We start from the raw sequence: 23,901 nt of genomic DNA on the forward strand, positions 1-23,901 counted from the left end.
AATTCAGAACAGAAATGCGGAGACATTTCTTCAGCCAGAGAGTGGCGGGCCTGTGGAATTAATTGCCGCGGAGTGCAGTGGAGGCCGGGATGCTAAATGGCTTCAAGGCTGAGATTGATAGATTCTTGATGTCACAAGGAATTAAGGGCTACGGGGAGAATGCTGGTAAGTGGAGTTGAAATGCCCATCTGCCATGATTAAATGGCGGAGTGGACTTGATGGGCCGAATGGCCTTACTTCCACTCCTATGTCTTATGGTCTTATGATATGGGCCAGGAGCAGGCAGGTGGGACTGGTTTAGTTTGGGATTATGTTCAGCATGGATTGATTGGGCTGAAGGGTCTGGTTCGGTGCTGGATGACTCTATGACACAGTCTCATGGTCATCGTTAGACTCTTAATTCCAGATTTTTGTTGAATTCACATTCCACCATCTGTCACTACAGGAATCGGGCCCGGGTTCCCAGGATGTTATCTGTGTCTCTGGATTAATAGTCCAGCAAAAATGCCTCTTGGTCATCACCTCCCCCTATTAAAGAGTCATAGAGCTGCACAGCATGGAAGCAGACCCTTTGGTCCAACTTATCCATCCCAACCAGATATCCGAACTATATCTAGTCCCATTTGGCAGCACTTGGCCCATAGCCCTCTAAACCCTTCCTATTCATATACCCATCCTGATGCCTTCTAAAAGTCGTAATTGTACCAGCCTCCACCACTTCCTCTGGCAGCTCATTCCATACACGTACCACCCTCTGTGTGAAAAAGATACCCCTTAGGTCCCTTTTTATCTTTCCCCTCTCACCTAAACCTACACCCTCTAGTTCTGGACTCCCCCATCCCAGGGAAAAGACCTTGTCTATTTACCCTATCCATGTTCCTCATGATTTTATAAACTACTATTAATTATCTTAAGTTTCTCATTCCCTTCAGCTTTTGGATAATGAGGGAGGGAAGAAAGAAAAGTGAGTTTGATCTGATAGTGAATTGCAGCAAGGTTAAAACAAAAAAACTCAGTAATGTCTGCCACTCATTCTATCCAGATTAATCTCAACAAGTTTTGTCCATTAAAGAAATCCCAATTAATGCTTCTCAATGTTTGTGAATAAACCCGGTCTGCTGTCCTGAATAAATATTCATAAATCTGCAGAGGAGGTTACAGGTGGCATTTGTGACTTTCTCATTGCCACTGGCATCTGATTTCTCCGAAGCTCTCTGCACTGATACATGGATAAAAACCACACAACACCAGGTTATAGTCCAGCAGGCTTATTTGTAAGCACTAGCTTTCGGAGCGCTGCTCCAAATCACCTGATGAAGGAGCAGCGCTCTGAAAGCTAGTGCTTCCAAATAAACCCGTTGGACTATAACCTGGTGTTCTTTGATTTTAACTTTGCACACCCCAGTACAACACTGGTACGTCCAAATCCTGATAGATGGATACCACCTCTAGGTACTGGTTCCTTCTGGTTGCAGCTATTTGTCATTACCAGTTGTGGAGCTCCCTGCTGCATTGACAATGGCATTTCTGTGACTCGGAGAAGACATTAGTGTCTAAGTGCTGAACCTCTATGATACTTTATAGCAGGGTCAGAGGCTACAGCATTAATGACTGAGTAAAGTTGTGTGGTCAACTATGTTCCCCTGTGGTGAAGTGTACTCAGTGCCTCAGTGGTTAGCACTGTAGCCTCACTGTGCCAGGGATGGGTTCAATTCCAACCTCGGGTGGCTGTCTGTATGGAGTTTGCACATTGTGTCTGCATGAGTGTGCTTTGGTTTCCTCCCACAGTCCAAAGATGTGCAGATTAGGGTGGATTAGCCATGCTAAATTGCCAATAGTGTGCAGGGATGTTTAGGCTATATGGATGAGGTATGGGAATTACAGGGATGGGGTGGGAAACTCTTCAGTGTAGACTCTATGGGCCAAATGGCTTGCTTCCGTGCTGTGGGGATTCTGTGAAATATCTTTTGATGAAGGCTTATAATATCTCATTACAGTTTAGGAACTGGAATGGAGAAATCATGCACAGCATTAACTTTTGTTTATGTTTCTATTGTGACAATGTGTGTCTTTATGAGGGATGTGTTTTATCTTGTTTCTCTTGAAAGGGGTGTGTTGGAAACCTAGCACGGAAATGTCTACTCCATGGAAAGCAGAGTAAATAACTTTGGGGTTCTTTTTAAGGAGACAAAAGAGGCACAAGGGGATGGAGTCAGGCTCACCTAGACACATGGTTTTGCTTTTGCTTGCAGTTGTTGAAGTTGGGGCTGCTTGGAGTTGAAGCTGCTAGATACAGCTTTCTCTCTCTGCTGCTGCTGCAGCGAAAAACTTGAGTTCCCTGTCTGCTGCTAGATTAATTCTGTTTGTGTTCCTTCTCCTGGACTAGAGGAGATAGCAAGCGAGGCAAATCTGTTTTGCTGAATTTGCCTTTACCAAAGGTGTGTTATGGGTTGCTCCTACATTAGAATACTTGAGTCGTAGTTAAAATATATATTATTTTGTTAAAGTTTTCAGTTGCATGAAAATTATATCAATTGCTATTTTTTGTTTGTATTTTAACTGTGGTGTAAGAATAAAGAACATTTTGTTTAAAGTCTGGTAGTTTGAATCACATCTGGAACACATCAGAGTCATAGAGATGTACAGCATGGAAACAGATCCTTCAGTCCAACTTGTCCATGCTGATCAGATATCCTAAATTAGTCTAGTCCCATTTGCTAGCATTTGGTCCATATCCCTCCAAACCCTTCCTATTCATATACCCATCCAGATGCCTTTTAAATGTTGTAATTGTACCAGCCTCAACCACTTCCTCTGGCAGCTCATTCCAAACACGCACCACCCTCTGTGTGGAAAAAGTCCCCTTTAAGTCTTACCCCCTCACCTTAAAACTATGTCCTCTAATTTTGAACTCCCCTACCTTACACTTAACACTTGCCTTTAAATAAGATCTAGGCTATTTCCTGATTAAATTTGGAGGGGGTTTGATCTGGTCCATAACACTACATTGGTGTATATTAACCAGGGAGAAGGGCTGGTTTTATTTTTGCATTTTGATTTGTACATCTTGCTGCTGGGGGAGTGTTCAGTTTATTTTTACGTGCATTTTTAACAAGGGTGTCCAACCTTTGAGTAGAGTTGGGGAGGGGCTTAACAATTCAATGTATTTTCAACAATATCGAGAAAATCAGTCTGTTGCATCATTGGAAGATGTTAAATGAGACAGGGAATCAGAGAAAGACAGTGAGTATCTGTCCATCTGTCATCTTCAAGTGAAAGCTCAATTGTTAGTACAGAGACTGGCTGGAATACTACTGGAAGCTGAGCATACAGAACACCCATGTGTCTACTCTGAACTACTTAAAGATTAGGAAGAAGGAAGCCACAGAAATGGGACTGACTAAGGAGCTTTACAGTGAAGGAGTGACCCTTCATTCATGTTTGAGTATCTGTAATGTTGTTGTCTTTCTGTCCGATGCATGTAAGAAGATCATCTCAAGTAGTTCTCACATAGTATAAAATTGTTTAGGTTTTTTTTGTCTTTTGTGCAAAGAAAGATTATGGTGTTTTTGTTAAATGTACATTGGGAGCCTTGCGTTCAGTAAATGACCTCAATGGTCCTCAATAGCAGAAATAAGCCTGATAATTTATCAAACCAAGTCTCCCTCTGGGTTCTGCCTTCTCCTGTGTCAGTTGGGATCATAAGAGTTTCCCTTAGATCTGGCTGGGCCGCCATAATTAAGCTGGTTCTGGTAACTAGGCTGCCAGCCTGTTCATAGATTGCTCTTTTGTAACTAGGTTAATCCCTCAAAACTGGACTTCTCTATCATATTTGCACTGCCCACATTCACAGAATCCCTACAGTGTAGAAACAGGCCATTTGGCCCATACACACCAACCCTTCAAAGAGCATCCCACCCTCCTACCTCGTCCCTGTAACCCTGAATTTCCAATGGCCAATCCACCTAACCTGCATATCTTTGGACTGTGGGAAGAAACCCATGCAGACATGGGGAGAATATGCAAGCTCCACACAGGAAGCTGTCTGAGGGTGCAATCGAACCCGGTCCCTGGCACTGTGAGGCAGCAGTGCTAACCACTGAGCCACCATTCCACCCCATTCTTATAGCTAAGTTACAGTCTCATACTAGAGTTAACTATAGTTTTAGCGGAACTGTAGCTGGTGGCTGTTCCCTGATGGAGTGCTCTGCTTTCTCACTTCCACAGTGAATTTCAAATGAAGTTAATACAAAACCTAGTATTCCTTTGTGCATGCATGCAAACACAGTCACACATACATGTAAAGGCACACGTGCACATGTTGCATAGGGACACAATCGCAGAGAAGTAACCACCGCACACATGGGTGTGATACGCACACATACACGTGCACACAAACGAAGGAAGTGATACATGGGGGAGGTGATGACTTAGTGGTATCATTGCTAGATTGTTAATCCAGAGACTCAGTGAATAATCTGGGCTGGAATCCTGCCACAACGGATGGTGGAATTTGAATTCATTAATAATCTTGAATTAAGAATCTACTGATGACCGCAAACCCATTGTTGCTTGTCAGGGTGAAGCCCACCTGGTTCACCAATGTCCTTCAGGGAAGGAAACTGCCATCCTTACCTCATCTGGCCTACACGTGATTCCAGACCCACAGCAATGTGTTTGACTCTCAACTGCCCTTTGAAATGGCCTGACAAGCTATTCAGTTCAAGGGTAGCCAAGGGTGTGCAATAAACGCAGGCCAGCCAGTGACACCCCTGTCCCATGAGTGAATAAAGAAAAGTATGCAATAAAAAGTATAAAACTATAATCTCACACCCAGAGCCAGAGATACGAAATACTGGTGGACACACCCAGAAGCTGGGATATGAATGAACGCATATGTATATATGGGGTTAGAGAGTTCAGAACTAGAGGGGACAGGTTTAGGGCAAGAGAGGAAAGATACAAAAGGGACCTAAGGGATAACCTTTTCACACAGAGGGTGGTACGTGTATGGAATGAGCTGCCAGAGGAAGTGGTGGAGGCTGGTACAATTACAACATTTAAAAGGCATCTGGATGGGTATATGAATAGGAGGGGTTTAGAAGGATGTGGACCAAGTGCTGTCAAATGGGACCAGATTAGATTAGGATATCTGGTCAGCATGGACGAGTTGGACCGAAGGGTCTGTTTCCATGCTGCACATCTCTATGGTTCTATGATTCAATATGCTCACGTTAACATTTTAATATTTTGTTGTCCGCATATGAACTTTGAGCCTTTCTCTCCTACAGATTATGTCCTCACCAATGAAATTCCAACTCAAGATGGCTGCCTGTCCGCACTCGCTCAGTGCAAGTTGGATCCCGGGTGCATCCCGAAATTCCGCATCTTGTGGCGGTGCGCAGCTCATCATGGGGTTGAGCCCTTCCAGCTGGCTGCCAGGAACGATTGCCTGATTGCTGCCCTCGCTCTTCAATCCAATCAGCTCTTCACGTGCAAGTGCCAAAGAGGGATGAAGAAGGAGAAGAATTGTCTACGGATTTACTGGACCATGCACCAAAGCCACGTCACTGGTTCGTTGTAGCAGGGATAGGTTTGGGACATGAATCACCTGAAAAAGATGGAAGCAGGAGAGGGTACTAGTGTGGGAGGTGGGAGATAAAAGGGAAGAGATAGAGAGGGAAAGGTCCACCAACTCTTTGCCCAACAGACTGGAGAATAACTGGCAGAAGAGCTGACACTGAGACACATTCGATTTGTAGTGGACCATATGGGATTAGGTTGTCCCCTTTTACATTATAGGTGTTTAAGAATTGATACTCTCATTTATTACATACTGTAAATGTAAAGATATTGATTCTTGGAACTCACACGGTACTAGAAACTGACAGAGAATAACCCGACCTTTATCAATGTTAAAGCAGACCATGATTGGTTCAGAAAACAGCTCACGGACATGTCTCTAACCCAGGACAGATAGATGGAAGGAGCAGGTTTACACCTTAAAGATGCAGCTGTGATTGCAGACTGGATGGGTGGTAAATCTCTGCTGTCTTGACCAACATTAGTCACTGGGCCAGCAAACAGAACTGGCAGCATTTGTGTCCCAAGTACAGAGCAGTACTCCCACAAAAGGCAATTGAAATGCTAATCTGGAGTGTTAGTTCCATGGATTTCAGAGATTGAGGTGGAAGCAGATTGTTTGGAGCAAGACAACGCACCTTTGTTTGAATGAAGACTGAACTGCCCTGTTTTTCCTTTCCTGCAGGTTACGATGATTTGGAAGCATCACCCTATGAGTACTCAATGCCTGGTCCATCCTGGGGCTTGGACTACGGTAGACATGCCTCTTTGGTGTCAGGTACCGCACCCTGTTCGATGTTATTGAAAGCTTCATTCTGGGAAGGCAGCATGAGGTGTACAAAACCACATTAGACGAGCAAGAATTTTACTGGGATGATATTGAACTCATTTGCCCAATAAGCCACCAATTTTCCTGCTGATCAGTTTTAGATGATTTCTCAATGAATATTGTCATATGACAATCATGAAATGCCAAGTGGCAGTGTCAATGACCTGCAGAATGTTGACCAACCAGAACTGGGATTTGAACAAAACACCACACATTCCTTGACTTGGAGCTGTATGGCCATTCCTTCAATGTTGCTGAATCGAACCTCCTTCTGAAAAGCACCTAACCCCACAGGGGAGGCTCACCAACCCCTTCTCTGGGCCGATGGGTAATAATTACTGGCTGTGCCAATCTCAAAGAACAAAGAGAACAAAGAAAGTTTACAGCCCAGGAACAGGCCCTTCAGCCCTCCAAGCCTGAGCCGAAAATCTCCCAAGCTCAAATTTTAAAAAAACACAGGCCCTACACTGAATAACATCCCACACCTTAAAATTGAGAATATACTGTAATTAATTACACCAGGTTTATCGTCACCTACATTATTAATTTATTGTATAATTAATCCTTGGTTACACTGCAGCCCACAGCTCACTCACCAGGGATTTGGTCATTGATATATATTCTGTGTAACCATTTGATTAGATTGTCACTGCTGTACATCCATTATTCAATGATCATTCTGTCTAAACTGCTTGATGAGAGTTGCTGATTAAGTTACTACATCAGGCCATTAAAACCAATCATGTAAATGCATTCAAGAGACAAGCATGAAGGGTTTCCATGAGTAAATGTTTGAAGGATATGGAGTTATAATCTGTTAATGAAGAGTGAAATTTCTCACCATGTTCACTAAGTTCACTCAATTTCAGATCAGAACTCATTATGTTGAAGTTACAGAAGTTTGATCCATTTCTCCCCATGAAATTCCTCATATTCTACTAATGTCTAACATTATCTACATTTCTCCTTTATTTATTTAGCCATCCTTTCCCCAAAGGCATGCTATTTACCTCCATGAAGTAGCAAGCTTTACTTTCTAATTGCTGACTAGATAAATACATTTTGCCTGAATTCTTTATTGGATTTCTTGGTGATCATTTTATATTAGTGGACTGTAATTTTGAACTCAACAAAAATGGCTCTAGAAGTCTGTGTCTACTTTATTGAACAAAACAAAACTGCTGAAAAATCTCTGTAGGTCTGGCAGCATCTGTGGAGAGAAACAGAGTTAATGTTTCAGGTTCACTAACCCGTTATCAGAACCCTTCAAATCCTCAGGTTCTGATGAAGGACTGCTGGACCCAAAACATTAACTCTGCTTTCTCTTCACAGATGCTGAGGTAAAGTTGTGGCTATCCAGGACATTGGTTAGTTCTGCTTTTGCAATTCAGCATTCAGTTCTGGTATCCCTGCTATGGGAAAGATATTGTGAAACTTGAAAGGGTTTAGAAAAGATTTACAAGGATGTTCCCAAGGCTGGAGGGTTTGAGCAAAAAGGAGAGGCTGAATGGAGTTCGGCTATTTCTCCTGGAGCATCGGAGGCTGAGGGGTGACCTTATAGAGATTTATAAAATCATGAGAGGCATGGATAGACTGAATAGTTGAGGCTTTTTCCCCAGGGTAAGGAAGTCCAGAACTAGAGGGCATTAGTTTAAGGTGAGAGGGGTAAGATTTAAAAGAGACCTAAGGGGCAATGTTTTCACACAGAGGGTGGTACATGTATGGAATGAGTTGTCAGAGGAAGTGGTACAATTACAACATTTAAAAGACATCTGGATGGGTACATGAATAAGAAGGGTTTAGAGGGATAAGGGCCAAATGCTGGCAAATGGGACTAGATTAATTTATGATATCTGGTCGGTATGGACGAGTTGGACCGAAGGGTCTGTTTCTGTGCTGTACATCTCCATAACCTTTTAACTGCATGCTGCCAGACCTGCTGAGTTTTTCCAGCTATTTCTGTTTCTGTTTCTGGTTTCCAGCTTCTACTTAATTGAACCCTTCCACAACTGGAAGGACCAATGTTTGTCACTTTTCAGGCTTCTACTTTCTAGGAGAGAGATTCCCCAGTGTTTCCAAATCGTCATTACATCTTGATTGTGATATTGTGCAAATCCTTTCTTGTGATTACTCCAGTGCCTCACTGTCCTTTCAATAAATGGACACCAGAACACTCTATCAGTGGGAGGTGCTAGCAGGACATCAAGAGGATGTCTGTTTGCCAAGATGAAGAAAGTGATGATGGCCATTTCTGGGGAGGGTCCGGATTAGCATATTAGGGTGTCTGCTTCACACATGGATAATTTGCTGTTAAAATAAACTACTAAAATGTTAATCTTTAAAAAATGGGTAGAGAGAGATTCCAATCTCCATTACCATGTGGAAAACAATGTAGATGCATGTCTGCGTAAACCCAGAGCAGCTGAAATGTAAATGATTTTGAACACCCAGTTTGGTTTAACATTTGCATTTATCTATTAGCTGAGCAGCTGTGATGTCGCATTCCTCTGATCCGAATGGATTACAGTTGTGTTTCTGTTCCTGTTCTTGTCTTCTTTCCCAGAAGGACCCAAAGTTCAAGCACTTTCCAATGTTAACCATTGCTTAGACGCTGCTCAAGCGTGCAATGTCGATGAGACTTGTAAACTGTTCCGCACCGAATATGCCAAGAACTGCCTCAAACCGGCCAACAGGCATGGCTGCAACAGACCTAAGTGTCGCAAAAGTCTTCGTCGTTTCTTCAACTTTGTGCCAGAGGAGTATAAATACCCATTCCTCTTCTGCCCGTGTGACGACAGTGTATGTGCCGAGCGTAGACGCCAGACCATTGTCCCAAGCTGTTCCTTTGAGGAACCTGATAAACCAAACTGTCTGGGTCTGAAGGACGCGTGTGAGGCGGATTCCATTTGCAAGTAAGAACACTGTCCTTTAAGTCAGAAACTCCAGGGACTTTGAAAGGAGAGGAATCACAGTTGACGATCGCACTATTAAATCTGTGCAGTGGTTAACTTCAAGGCCCTTCCTATCCTGTAGAAACTCAATAAGCCAACTCCCTTGTCATTTGCTTTTGTTGCGAGAAATTCCATTCACTGCTATCGGAGAGCATTCCAGTGTCCCTGCCATTCATTCCGAATGTATTGAATTTCACGGAGCCAATCTTTTGACAAGCATGTCAATTCCATCGAAATTCAATGGGTCACACCATTCCCATGCATTTTACAGAATTCCAAATGCTTATCGGTTTTTCTACCAGTTGTTGGACAAACGAGCAGATATGCAATTGTGGCACGGTGGTAGTGACCCTACCTCTGAGTTAGGAGCCCATGGTCAAGTCCCAGACCTGTGTAATAGCATCTCTGTGAATGAGCTGCTCAGCAAATATCACTAAGCACCACTATGTGTGTAGCCATACACCAGAATCCCTATATTTTCCTAATAATACCCTTCCATCCACATGTACTATCATAGATTTATAAACAGACATAAATAATTCTGCTATCTGTAGGCTGACCTGTGGAGAAATTTACCGAGTCCTCTTCAGTTCTTGAAGAAGCCTATTATATTTGAATTACTGATGGAATGTTTTCATTCTATACATAAGCTTCTGTTCATGCAAATCTCCATAATCTGACTGTTGGTCTACCGAGAGTAATATCTTGCTTTCTCTTTTCCCTGGCAGAGCCCGACTGGTGGACTTTCAGATTAACTGCCAACCATCCAAGAAATCTGCCAGCCACTGTTTCCTAGAGAATTATAACGCTTGCCTCCAGTCTTACACCGGTCTCATTGGTAAATATGCTGACCTTTACAGAATGGTTTAAGTCTGACAGTGAAAAAGAGGCCGTTCAGCCTGATGTACCTACGTTGGTTCTTCAAATGAGTATCATTATCTGGTGGGAGAAAGTGAGGACGGCAGATGCTGGAAATCAGAGTCTAAAAGTATGGCGCTGGAAAAACACAGCCGGTCAGGCAGCATGTGGGGAGCAGGAGAGTCGATGTCTCATGCATAAGATCTTCACCAGGAATGTTGAAGAGCTTATGCTGGAAACGTCACACAAATAGCTGGTGCCAATCTGCAGTTTTCTCCCCTCACGTATAGAATAGAATAGAGTAGAACTTCTCCCGTGGGAAAACAGGCCATTCAGCCCATCAAGTCCACACCAACTCCCTGAAGAACATCCTGGACAGTTCCACTCCCCTACCCCACCTGGACTGCACATACCCAGATACTGTGTGACAATTTCCCCTGGCCAGCGCACCTTAACCTGCACATCTTTGGACTATGGGAGGAAACCTGAGCACCCGGAGGAAACCCACACAGACACAGGGAGAACGTGCAAACTCCACACAGACAGTCGCCCGAGGCTGGAATTGAACCTGGATCCCTGGACCGGACAGGTAGCAGTGCTAACCACTGAGTCACCGTGCTGCCCCAAACTACATTTTTAGACCCAAATAATCATCCAGTGATCTCTTAAATGTCTCATTTGGACCTGCCTCCACCAAGCATCCAGGCAGTGCATTCAAACTCCTAACTACTCACTTCGTGTTCCCTTAGCTTCACCCTTGCTTCTTTTACAGATCACTTTAGATGTATGCCCTTTTGCTGTTGCTCCTGTTACGAGCGGGAGTAGTTTCTCCCTACCTACTTTGCCCAACCCACTCACAATTTGGAAAAATCTCTCTCAAATCTCCTTCCAGTCTCCAAGGAGAGTGATCCCAATCTGTCCTTATCCCAAACCACAAACTGGGAGATCCGTGGACGCAGAAACAAAAACAGATGTTGCTGGAAAACCTTAGCAGGTCCGGCAGCATCTGTGAAGAGAAGTCAGCGTTAATGTTTCAGGTGATCCTTCCTCATCCCCTGGAAGCTTTCTTTATGACGGCTTTTGAGTTTGGCTGGGCTGAATGTGTCTAATGCTTGAGAAGCAAGCTGTGGCCCACACCTTTGGGCGCGTGGAAGGTTTCGGTCTGGTAGCCCCACTGTAACTGCAGCAGGCTGGATTTCTCAATCCTGTGGCAATGGTGAGAGGGTGGTAAGGTGACAGAGAGAGGAGTCAGAAAGGGAACCTGCTGCCTCCATACCGCAGCAAGTGGTCACCAATGGCTGGCAACTCCATGTGTAGCTGCCAACTGGAGCCTCTTGAGAGGCAGTGGCTGACCCTCCTACCCCAAGGTAGTGCCATCCCAAATAGGACCATACAGAAATACAGCATGGAAACAGGCCCTTCGGCTCAAACTGGCCCATGCTGACCCATGGTGCCCACTCAGCTAGTACCAATTGCCCGCATTTGGTCCTTGTCCCTCAAAACTCTTCCCATCCAACAGAGGAAAACCTCTGTGAAGCCCCAAGATTAAATCATTGGGATGAGTTGCAGCTGAGATTTACTTTGTCATCCGTTGACGTGATTTAGGTGATCCAAGTTGAAATTCTAATCCGGTACAGCATTGATGGGCTGCAGGGCCTCTTTCTGAATCCTAGAGACTCTATGGGAAGAGGCTGGCTGGGATTCCGGGAGGCGCAATCGATTGGACGGGACGATGGACTAGAAACACTTGCCCCTTCCCAGTGTAGTCTGGAAAGGAAAAGCACAGCCGGTCAGGCAGCATCCAAGGAGCAGGAGAATCGCGTTTTGGACATAAGCCCTTCATCAAGAATTCCTGAGGAAGGGCTTATGTCCAAAACATCGATTCTCCTGCTCCTCGGATGCTGCCTGACCTGCTGTGCTTTTGCAGCATCACACTCTCAACTGTAATCTCCAGCATCTGCAGGCCTCACTGTCTCCTAGTCTGGGAAGGCTCAGGGATGACCTTTGCACCTACAGGTCAGTTGAGGCCATTTAAGGGTCTCATTGCATAATCAGCAGGGGGTAGTGGCCACAGGTTATGGACAATACGCCATGTAAACCCCAGCATCATGGTCTGCTCGAGGGCTATCCTTCCACATTGGGGCAATTTGTGTCCAGTCGGAAGCATGTGTTAATGATGTTGAGGCGATGCCCTGCCTTCTCCATCAGTGGGCCTTTCCTGTTAGGCTCTGGCCAGCACTCCCCGTGAACCTAACTCCTGCCCCTCCATTATTGATCTTCCCCATCCCCCTGAGGATGAAATTCTAACAGTGGCTCCCAGTGACACATCTGGTAGTGGAGGGGCGGGGTGATCTGCCAGATTCTGATTGGCTCCCAAAGTTAGGGAGTTCCTCCAAAGAATGGCAAAGTCTCAGTGATGAGGAGAGAGACTGGTTAGGCTAGGTTTGTGTTCCTTGGAGCAGAGGAGGTGAGGGGGGGATCTGTTTGAGGGATACAACATTATGAGAGGCATAGACACTATAGATTGTGAGAAAGTTTACCCCATGGCAGGCATGTCTAAGACCAAAGGGCATATGTTTAAGGTGAGGGGTATGTGTTTACAGGAGATCTGAGGAAATATCCTTCCCCCAGAGGTTGGTAGAAATATGGAGCTTGCTGCCTGAGCGAGTGGCAGAAGTAGATACTCTCACAACATTGAAGGACTATCTGCTTGGGCACTTACATGGGAGAAAGAGAAGACTGCAGATGCTGGAGATCAGAGTCTCAAAGAGTGGGGCTGGAAAAGCACAGCTGGTCAGGCAGCATCTGAGGAGCAGGAGAGTCAACATTTTGAGCATAAGCTCTTTGTCAGGAATGTGTGACCTCTCACACAATGCTAATGAAGAGCTTATGCTCAAAATGTTGACTCTCCTGCTCATTGGATGCTGCCTGACCGGCTGTGCTTTTCTAGCCCCACACTTTTTGACTCTGGACACTTATATGGGTATAAGAAGAATATGGATGAAGTGCAGGCAAATAACATTAGTGTAGTTTGGTGTTTGTTAGTCTGCATAGACATATTGGGCTGAAGGGCTTGTTTCTATGACTCTACCATTCTAGATGCAGAATGGCAGGCGTGAGGCTTCCCTGGTTCTCCAAATGGGAGTAGGCCCATACCTTTCTGTGTTAATATCCATCTATGACTCAAATTCAAGCCTCAGGCAGTGACCGCAGGTCTGGGAATTCTACGTAACACTTAAGTGAAAATTTGAACTTGACTTCGATGGTTAATCAGGCGAACGTGTGCATTTGTAATCATTCTGTCTTTGGATTTTGATGTTCAACAAGACCTATTTTGCAGAACTCTGTGCACCTCTTGTATCCCACAGGCACTGCCCTAACACCAAACTATGTAAGTAACACCAGCTTCGACATCTCTATATGGTGCACATGTGTCAACAGTGGGAACCAACATGAAGAGTGTGAGACACTACTGAACCTGTTCACAAGCAACGACTGTCTCAGTAAGTCCATTACCACGGTAAAGGTGAATTACTCTGAAGCCTTTTGCTTAGAATTGAATAAGTGCAGCCCTTAGCCGTTTTCGCTCTGTTTTGTCATCCAGTTCCTATGGGGATGATTTTGGAATCCATCCTTCTCCCGGAGATTTGGACCCCATATTCTACCGCTTGAAGGATTGAACTCCAATCCTTTTGCTTGCATTAATTGCTCTATAATTGGCAGTTCCGTCTCCCTTACATCACTGTATCAGAAACCCATGGTTAGTCACTCCAGGTCTTGCTGGTCATGGGAAATGTGAACATAGCATGGCCAAACAGATTGTTCTCAGTTGTAGATCCATCCAATTTCCTGACAGCAGATGGTTAGCCTCTTACAGAAGGTAATGATAAACTCCCAAGCATAATCACGTACCAATATGAATCCAATGGAAGTCTCAGGCCCCCAACACCCTCTCCGGGCAGGATATACAAAAAGAGAGAGCATCTAATGGAGTGCATCTATTCAAGGCCACTTTGGGCTGACATTATTAAATTTCATGACTTAAATCTTTAGTCATAAGAACAGCTATCACTGTTATTGTCTGGTCACCACACTGACTTGGAAATATATCGCTGTTCCTTCAGTGTCACTGGGTCAGAATCCTGGAATTCCCTCCCTAACGACGTTATACGTCTACCTACAGCGGCTCAACAAGGCAGATCACCACCACCTCTCCTGGGACAACTAGGGATGGGCATTAACAGCGGGCCCAGCCAGCGACATCCATATCCCACCCGTGAATGAAATGAAATCACCTTGTTGAGGACTGTAAATGCCTTTGTTAAGGTTAAGAGAAACAGATGGTGGCTTTTAATTGTCTTTGAACACATCTAAATTGGGAGACAGGGTGTAGAATGAGAGGGATAAGACTGAGCAAGAGTGTAAATTGCACACACACACACACACACACACACACACACACGCACACCCACCCTTGGTTACTATCTCATTAGCCAATTTGATTTCTGTTAACAATGGCCGCACTACTTCCTACCTCTTCCTGACCTGCAGCCTTCTGTTTCCTGTGTATCAGTTAATTGTCATTGCTTCACCATTGGTAGCTGTACCTTTGGGTGCCGGGATTCAAAGCTTTGGAACTTCTTTCCTAATCTCTCCGTATGTCTGTGTATCTCTCTCTCATGGTTTCATATTCAGTGATTCTTGTAATGTGGATCCATATTCTAAACCAAGGGATTCAATTAGCTTTAGTAATACTGGGGGTACTGGGATAATGGTCAGATACTTGGTAGTGTGGATGAGCAGAGAGATCTTGGTGTCCATGTACACAGATCTCTGAAAGTTGCCACCCAGGTAAATAGTGCGGTGAAGAAGGCATATGGCGTACTGGCTTTTATTGGTAGAGGAATTGAGTTCCGGAGTCCTGAGGTCATGTTGCAGTTGTATAAGACTCTGGTGCGGCCGCATCTGGAGTATTGTCTGCAGTTTTGGTCGCCATACTATAGGAAGGATGTGGGGGTAATGGAACGGGTGCAGAGGAGGTTTACCAGGATGTTGCCTGGTATGGTAGGAAGATCGTATGAGGAAAGGCTGAGGCACCTGGGGCTGTTCTCATTGGAGAAAAGAAGGTTTAGGGGTGACTTGATAGAGGTGTACAAGATGATTAGGGGTTTAGATAGGGTTGACCATGAGAACCTTTTTCCACGTATGGAGTCAGCTATTACGAGGGGGCATAGCTTTAAATTAAGGGGTGGCAGGTACAGGACAGATGTTAGGGGTAGATTCTTTACTCAGCGAGTCGTGAGTTCATGGAATGCCCTGCCAGTAGCAGTGGTGGACTCTCCCTCTTAATGGGCATTTAAACGGGCATTGGATAGACATATAGAGGATAGTGGGCTAGTGTAGGTTAGGTGGGCTTGGATCGGCGCAACATCGAGGGCCAAAGGGCCTGTACTGCGCTGTATTTTTCTATGTTCTATGTTCTATGTTCTAATAGAAATCATAGAACCCCTACAACTTGAAAGCAGGCCATTTGGTCCATCAAGTCCACACCAAACCCTCCAAAGAGCATCCCATCCCCAATTCTATCCTGCATTTCCCACGGCTAACCTGCACGTCTTTGGGCTATGGGAGGAAACCAGAGCAGCTGGGCGAAACCCACACAGACACGGGGAGAGACTGTACAATTCCACACAGCCAGTCACCCGAGGGTGCAATCGAGCCCGGGTCCCTGGCACTGTGAGGCAGCAGAGCTAACCACTGAGCCACTGTGCCACCCCAATGTGAACTCTTAATCAGAGGAGCCAATGACAGAGTAACAAAGCATCAGTTTTTTACAGGGATGGTTTCAGTGATGTTGAACAAATGTGCTGTATACCCAGTGAGAAACACATATAGTTGGACCTCAGTCTGAACTGCTTGACGCTCTGATCTGCTCTTATGGGGTGACCTCTTCCCATATCTCATTGAGCTGATGTTATTTTATTTGTGGTCTGCTCGTCCTCTGAGCTGAGGAAAGGAGGGATGGGAAAAACAATTGGGAACACTTTAAGCTTACATGCATGAACAAAACCATTTAACGTTTGAGTGAAGAATTTGTCGAAAGAAGTAAAGGATATGCAACCTTCGACAACAGGGAGGTGATGGCTCAGTGGGCTGTTAACGAAAGGATAGAGCTAAAGTTCTGAGGCCCCAGGTTGAAAACCTACAGCAGCTGGGGGAATTTAAACTCAATTAATAAAATCAGGAATATTAAAACCTGGTCTCAATGATAGTGCTAGTATTGTTGTCATAAGAACAATGTGGGCGGCACGCGCCTTCTCCCCGTGTCTGCGTGGGTTTCCTCCGGGTGCTCCGGTTTCCTCCTACAGTCCAAAGATGTGCAGGTCAGGTGAATTGGCCATGCTAAATTGCCCGTAGTGTTAGGTAAGGGGTAAATGTAGGGGTACGGATGGGTTGCGCTTCGGCAGGTCGGTGTGGACTTGTTGGGCCGAAGGGCCTGTTTCCACACTGTAATGTAATGTAATGTAATCTAAACCCATGTTGGTCCGTATTATCCTGCAGGGAAGGCCATCATACTGTCCTTACACAGCCTAGCCAACATGTAACTCCAGACCCACAGCAATGTGGTTGACTCTGAACAGCCCTCTGAAATCGCCCAGCGTGTCAGTGAATTCAAGGGTAACTGGGATGGGCAGTAAATGTTGGCCTTGCTTGTGATGTGCTCCCATATTTAAGGAAAAAGACCATTTCATTCGGGATTAGATTCAGGGACCGGAGTGACACTGTGGAAGCATGTGCTATTCTTTCACCTCAGGGTCTGAGTGGAGCATCACCTGAGAGAGAGGAACATAGGAGCAGGAGGAGGCAATTCAGCCCCTCCAGTGTGTTCTGCCATTCAGTAAGATCATGGCTGATCTGCAGCCTCACTCCACATACCTGCCTTTGGCCCATATCCCTTGACATCTTTGCTAAGCAAAACAAAATCATCTGTCTTCGATTTAACATTAACAACTGATCCAGCATCAATTTGTGGAAGAGAGTTCCAGCCGTCAGGTGAACAACTGATTCCCGTGAAGATGTTTACAATGATGCTATTTACCACTGAGCTCTTGTGGCACAGTAGTAGCGTCCTTATTTGTAAGCTAGGAGGCCCTGATTTAATTCCAGAGGTGTACCATAACATCTCTGAACAGGTTGATTAGAAATGATCTTGTATGAAATTATTTTAATAGTGGCCTTCGAATGTGGTTTGGGCTCAGTAGCTATGATCACTATTGGTAATTAAGGTTCTCTAGATCGATAACTTTCACATGTCCAACTGTGCTGCCAATCTACAATAAGGACAGCATTCTGCCTGCTAAATTACTGGATTGATTTACTATTAATATTGTTGACCTTTGACTGAATTTCGCATGGCTTGGTCTGTTACAGGAAATTCTATAAATTCATACATCAGCTCTTTGCCGTTTCATCTATCAGACAGCAAGCAGCCTGCACTAACGTCCACTCAACAGTTCTACTTCAGGTTCCCAGACAAAGATGGGTCGCATGTTGATGACAAATTAAATAAGAACGAGGTAAAGGCATTTTCTGATGACATATTTTGTAACTAATGCTCTTAATGCAAATAATTGGCAGTTGAAGTATGGGGCATTCATCGCCGTTGGAAACCTGCGATAGAACTGAGTTTGCTTTCATTGAAAAAAAGGTCAGCAGCAAATATTTCCTTTGAGTGTTACTGGATTTACGAGGGTGTTGCTGGCGTTGGAGGGTTTGAGTTATAGGGAGAGGCTGAATAGGCTGGGGCTGTTTTCCCTGGAGCGTCGGAGGCTGAGGGGGTGACCTTACAGAGGTTTATAAAATCATGAGGGGCATGGATAGGATAAATAGACAAGGCATTTTTCCCCGGAATAAGGGAGTTCAAAAATAGGGTTAACAGACAAGGTCTTTTCCCTGGGGTGGGGGTGTCCAGGACTAGAGGGCATAGGCTTACGGTGAGAGGGGAAAGATTTAAAATGGACCTAAGGGGCAACATTTTCACACAGAAGGTGTTACGTGTATGGAAGGAGCGGCCAGAGGATGTGGTGGAGGCTGGTACAATTACAACATTTCAAAGGCACCTGAATGGGTATATGAATAGGAAGGGTTTGGAGGATTGTGGGCCAAGTGCTGGAAAATGGGGCCTAGATTCATTTAGGATACCTGGTCAGCATGGATGACTTGTACTGAAGGGTCTGTTTCTGTGCTGTACATCTCTATGTCTCTATGACCCTAAGTGTTACAGTGCAGAAGGAGTCTATTTGGTGTCTCTTAAACTGTCTTAAAGAGCTTTATAGCTGAGTGCCATTCTCCTGCCTTTCCTCCAAAACCCTGACCATTGTTTCCAGGTAAATAATCATTTAATGCTCTCTTGAGTGTCTCAGTTGAACCTGCCTGCAACACATTTTCAGGCTTTGTGTTCCATATAAATGATATATCCTTTATAGCTCATTGTTACAATTGGTTAAGTGAACCACATGGATCTATCTGCTCTGTGTATACTTGTATTGCTGCAACTACACAATAATCATTTGCTTTCTATCCCATAATATTTGGATGCTGGTGTTTCCCTGCATTAAGTTGGGAAAAGTGAAATCCATACTCCTTGACATTGCCTCCTGCTGGTCACTGAGCAGCACTGGTGAGTGAATAAGTAACCTGCCATCTCTGGTTGGATAGGGTTCACATTGAAGAAAGATCATTTTATTGATTCTTATTTCCTTCTTGCCTTGCTATTGTCCTTTATCTAGGCAACAGGAGGATCTGGGAAGTGAAAACCTCAGTCCTTGATTCTATAGAAACATAGGAAATAGGAGCGGGGTGGCCCTTCGAGCCTAATCCACCATCCAATATGGTCATGGCTGACCATGCAATCTCAGTACCTCACTCCCACCCTCCCCCCATCCCCCTTGATCCCTTTAGCTGCAAGGGCCACATCCAGCTCCCTCTTGAATTTATCTAATGAACCAGCCCCAACAGCTTCCTGCGGGAGAGAATCCACAGGTTCACAACTCTCTGAGGGAAGAAATTCTTCCTCATCTGAGTCCTGAATGACTTACCCATTATTCTTAAACTGTGACCCCCTAATTATGGACTTCCCCAACATCGGGAACATTCTTCCCACATCTAGCCTGTCCAGTCCCATCAGGATTTTATATGTTTCTATGAGACCCTCTCTAAATTCTAGTGAGTACAAGCCCAGTCAATCCAGTCTTTCATATGTCAATCCTGCCATCCCTATGCCTCACATATTGTGCTTCAGGGATCAAGTAAGACTTTCCTGCCTATTGTGTCTCCCTATCTCGTGGAGTCTCTTATCAGGATGGACGTTTTAATCTCACACTTGTGAACATGACTCAAGGGAGACTCCCAACTTAGAATCATGCTCTGAATCCAATACGAAGGCTACAATTTATACTTCTTTCACGTTGTCTAATTCCATTGCAGGACTGCGATTCTGGAGGCAATCTCAAGGTTTCTCAGGATAAGTTGCTGCCTGGACAAATTACTAATTGCAAGGTGAATTCGGGAGCTGCTACCCAGAGCTTCTCTATAGCTTGCACCATCACGTCACTCTATATCTTCATGGCCATTACAGGGAACGCCATTTGAAAGGACATAACCAAGACTTTATAACAAGACAGAAGTGGACACTTCCCCTTTTCGCAAGCTCCCTCATAAATACAATAGCTTCGAAGGGAAAACAAATGCTTGAGATACAACTTGAACTGAGAAAATAGCTTGTTGAAATATTCAGCGACTGGTCTTCTTGCATTAATTGGAAATAGAGAGCATTTATTTCACTGCAGCATATCAGTCATCAGCGTATGGTTCACTAAAGTATATAACAAACCATAATCTCTTCACATTAATTTCCATCACAGCCGACAAGAATGTATATTCAATGTAATGAAGTAGGTGGATCTACTGACAAACATTTTCCTTTTCCGGTTACTTCCCTCCTTTAGTGCAGTTTTGGAAAGAATATGTTAGCACAGCCAGTGATTACACTCAGATCACTCAACACTCCCAGTTCCGTGGAAAATAGAGCTGTTTGTCTTTCATTTGAACCACATCAGTGTGGGAGTACAGGTGTTATGTTATAGTGATTTATTTTCCATTAGTTAGGGCAGCTCAGTGGTTAGCACTGCTCCCTCACAATGCCAAGGACCCAGGTTTGATTCCATTCTTGGGTGACTGTCTGTGTGAAGTTTGCAGATTTGCCCCGTGTCTGTGTAGGTTTCCTCTGGTTTCCTCCCACAGTCCAAAGATATGCAGTTTAGAGTGAATTGGCCATATTAAATTGCTTATAATGTCTAGGAAAGTGCAGGCTAGGGTGGTTCAGCCATGTTAAATGGTTCATAGTATCCAGGGATGTGCAAGCAAGGTGGGTTAGCCATAGGAAATGCAGGATTATAGAGATAGGGTTGGGTCTGGCTGCAATGCTTTTCAGAGGGGTCAATGTGGACTTGGATGGACCAAATGACCTGCTTCCACACTGTAGGGATGCTATGGTTCTAAACTGGAATTCAAAAGTACTCAGTTCTCCTTTAAATAAGAGACTGGAGAGGTTTTGTATCATTTAAAATATCTCATTGTGGAATGTCACTTTTTCAGTTTATGTTGTGTGTTTTAGCCTCTGAAAACTGTGATGTGATTGTGATTATTACTGTGCTGTTTCTCACAGGTGTCATTAACACCAGTTATACAATGAAAGATAGTTGCAAACTGAATGAGAAGCAGAGATAATCTAATACCTGTGCTATAGTAAGTAGTTTGGGCCATTTCAAAACTTGCAGCGATTAAACTCAACAAACACCATTCATTGGTAAATGACGTGCTAAGTATTTCATGTTAAATCCAGCCCTTCAGTAGCTACATATTGTTGTTGAAGCAATGATCTGTAACTACTCATCAAGCTGGTATGGTAAGGTCACTTGTTCCAGTACACCACAGATGTGACTGACAATTGTTCTGTTGTAGGAAATGGTGGCATTCCTTGTGTTGTATACATTTAATGTTAAAGGAATAATCTGGCAAAACTACTTATCTCATTCAAGTGACCAAAATGTCTCTTGCACTGTATCAAGTGGCAGCTGCTGTGATCTGGAAATGGTATATGGAAACCAGTGAGGTAAACAGATAGATGGACTGCATGGCTGTGGTGAGCAAATCAGTTTGAAAAGAAACATAACTGTCATATATAATCTATATTTTATCAGTAATAATAGATTAGATGATTGTAAAACACCAGTCTAATATTTGGATTCAATTACCATTCATAAACTCATTGAAATTTTTGTTTACAGCATTGAATTTCTTAGAACATCTGATTCACTGATGGTGTTTCTCTGCAGCCAAACCATCAGCATTGCTTTACTGTATACCCCAGATAAGTATTTACCCCACATGTTAAGCCTGTACTGTGGGATTGAGCCATATACCTACTCTAACTGTTATCCATCTTCAGGTGATCGCATTCTATATATAAAGCTCGCAAAACTGTCAATTGCACTTTGGTTTCTAATTCACTTTGGTTTCTAATATTGTTGTTCAATGTTCATCGATGTCCCTCCATTGTATACCAATCTTTCAAGTCACATTCAACTGCCCAGTATTTCTTACATGCCATCTGAACCCCTTAAATAGATTGATATCCACATGTCCCTTATTCAATATAAACCATCTGATTCTTTTGATTAGATATCATTCTGCAACTCAATCCTGTATCTGCCTTTGTACATATAATCAATCAGACCTCCCTCAAATAGCTTTTAGCATGATCTCCCTGCACGCATTCTCCCCATGCCTGTGTGAGTTTCCTCTGGGTGCTCAGGGTTCCCCCCACAGTTCAAAGATGTGCAGGTTAAGGTGGATTAGCTTTGCCAAATTTCCCCATGATGTCCAGGGATGTGCAGGCTAGCCATGAGAAAGGCAGGGTTGCAGGGAAATGGTGGTTGCTGAGGGTGGGATGCTCTTCAGAGGGGCGCTGTGGACTCAATGGGCTGAATGGCCTGCTTTCACATTGTAAGTATTCCATTATGCTACAATACTCTCAGAATGCACAGCATCCTGCCTATAAGCTACGTAAACCTTACAATTGCAACTATATTTATGATATAAATTCTTTTCTCATTTGTACAGCAGGCAAAATATTATGTTCTGTGGATCTTTGGGGGTCAAGAAAAGATGAAGTTGTGCTTTACCTTGGAATTCTGAATCTGCTGTCAATCCTAAATTTGCCACACAGTGGCTCAATTAGTTGCAAAGGGAATGCTGCAGGTGCCATAATGCATTGGGATTCTTACAGTGCATTCACATGAGTACTGTAGCATTGGCCTGAAGCAGACTGCTGTGTTGGTGAAACTGTAGCTTGATCCAGAGCCAATACTGAAGTTAACTGAGGCATTCTGTGGAATAATGACATCCACTCTGCTTCAAAGTCATTTTTGATCTCCCTCGCTGACTTACATTATGTTGTTGATGCAATGACAACCTCCTTCACATCTGGCTTCAACTTGCACTGTTAAAGCTTCTTGTAACCAATCAATATCTCCTCTAGCTCAAGACAATTCAATAAACTATGTTTGATGGATGGTAGAATTTGTTTCTGTTTAGTATGGGTTTGGGTAAACATGACCTAATGGATCTGGTTAGCTCTTGGCCTGACTAGCTTTTGATCCCCACGCTGATTGATGATGTCACTTCTGCCCCCATCATGGCCACTCCCAGAACCATTCCACCCCTCACAATTCCTCATGCATCACACGTGACATCACTTCCGCCCTTCACATCATCGCTGATGCCACATGCTCAGTGACTTCCGCCACCCCTACTGCCGTGGTCACCACCACTTCCGCCCCCACCAGCGCCACTCACCTGAATTCTGCTGACATGCCCCCCCACAGACCCCACTGTCACTATCCCCACCCCCCAGAACCCCGAGGGGAACACTACACCCTGCTCATGACTCCACCCCCATTCCCCCCACCATCACACCCACTCCAGTTACAGGTTCCGCCCCCACTCCCAGCTCCACACCCACACCAGATCCCAGCTCCCGGCCCTGCCGAGTTTTCACCATCCCCCCAGACCTCCCCCTCACTGAGGACGAACGATCAGTCCTCAGCAAAGGACTCACCTTCATCCCCCTCCATCCATGCATCAATCAATTTAATACACGCCGTGACATCGAACAATTCTTCCGTCGTCTCCGCCTCCGAGCTTACTTTCACAATCAGGACTCCTGCCCACCTTTCGAGGACCCCTTCGCCCACCTCCAACACACTGCATCCACCTGGACACCCCGCGCTGACCTATTACCTGCCCTCGACCTCTTCATTTCCAACTGCCGCCGGGACATTAACCGCCTCAACCTGTCTACCCCCCTCCCCCACTCCAACCTCTCACCCTCACAACGCGCAGCCCTCCAATCCCTCTGCTCCAATCCCAACCTCACCATCAAGCCAGCGGATAAAGGGTGCGCAGTGGTAGTCTGGCGCACTGACCTCTACACCGCTGAAGCCAAACGTCAACTCAAGGACACCTCTTCCTACTGTCCCCTCGACCATGACCCCACCCCCCATCACCAAACCATCATCTCCCAGACCATACAGAACCTCATCACCTCAGGAGATCTCC

At 44.7% G+C, this 23,901-nt stretch overlaps 1 protein-coding gene across 2 annotated transcripts in view; it reads left to right on the top strand.

Annotated features, from left to right (window-relative positions):
* LOC140492251 (GDNF family receptor alpha-4-like) overlaps positions 1-21,774 on the top strand; it is a 34,312-nt gene extending 12,538 nt beyond the window's left edge. Inside the window, exons 2-8 of one of the 2 annotated variants that reach the window (XM_072591179.1) lie at positions 5,292-5,573; positions 6,269-6,361; positions 8,976-9,324; positions 10,092-10,201; positions 13,590-13,724; positions 17,653-17,798; positions 19,708-21,774. In XM_072591179.1, coding sequence (XP_072447280.1) covers positions 5,292-5,573; positions 6,269-6,361; positions 8,976-9,324; positions 10,092-10,201; positions 13,590-13,724; positions 17,653-17,798; positions 19,708-19,872 — 1,280 coding nt within the window. In that variant the 3' untranslated portion in view covers positions 19,873-21,774. The remainder of the gene's footprint in view (positions 1-5,291; positions 5,574-6,268; positions 6,362-8,975; positions 9,325-10,091; positions 10,202-13,589; positions 13,725-17,652; positions 17,799-19,707) is intronic. The other variant, XM_072591180.1, reaches the window with a different exon arrangement.
* The last annotated feature ends 2,127 nt before the right edge of the window (positions 21,775-23,901 follow it).

Source organism: Chiloscyllium punctatum, chromosome 20 (genome assembly GCF_047496795.1).
Source record: "Chiloscyllium punctatum isolate Juve2018m chromosome 20, sChiPun1.3, whole genome shotgun sequence".
Classification (NCBI taxonomy): domain Eukaryota; kingdom Metazoa; phylum Chordata; class Chondrichthyes; order Orectolobiformes; family Hemiscylliidae; genus Chiloscyllium; species Chiloscyllium punctatum.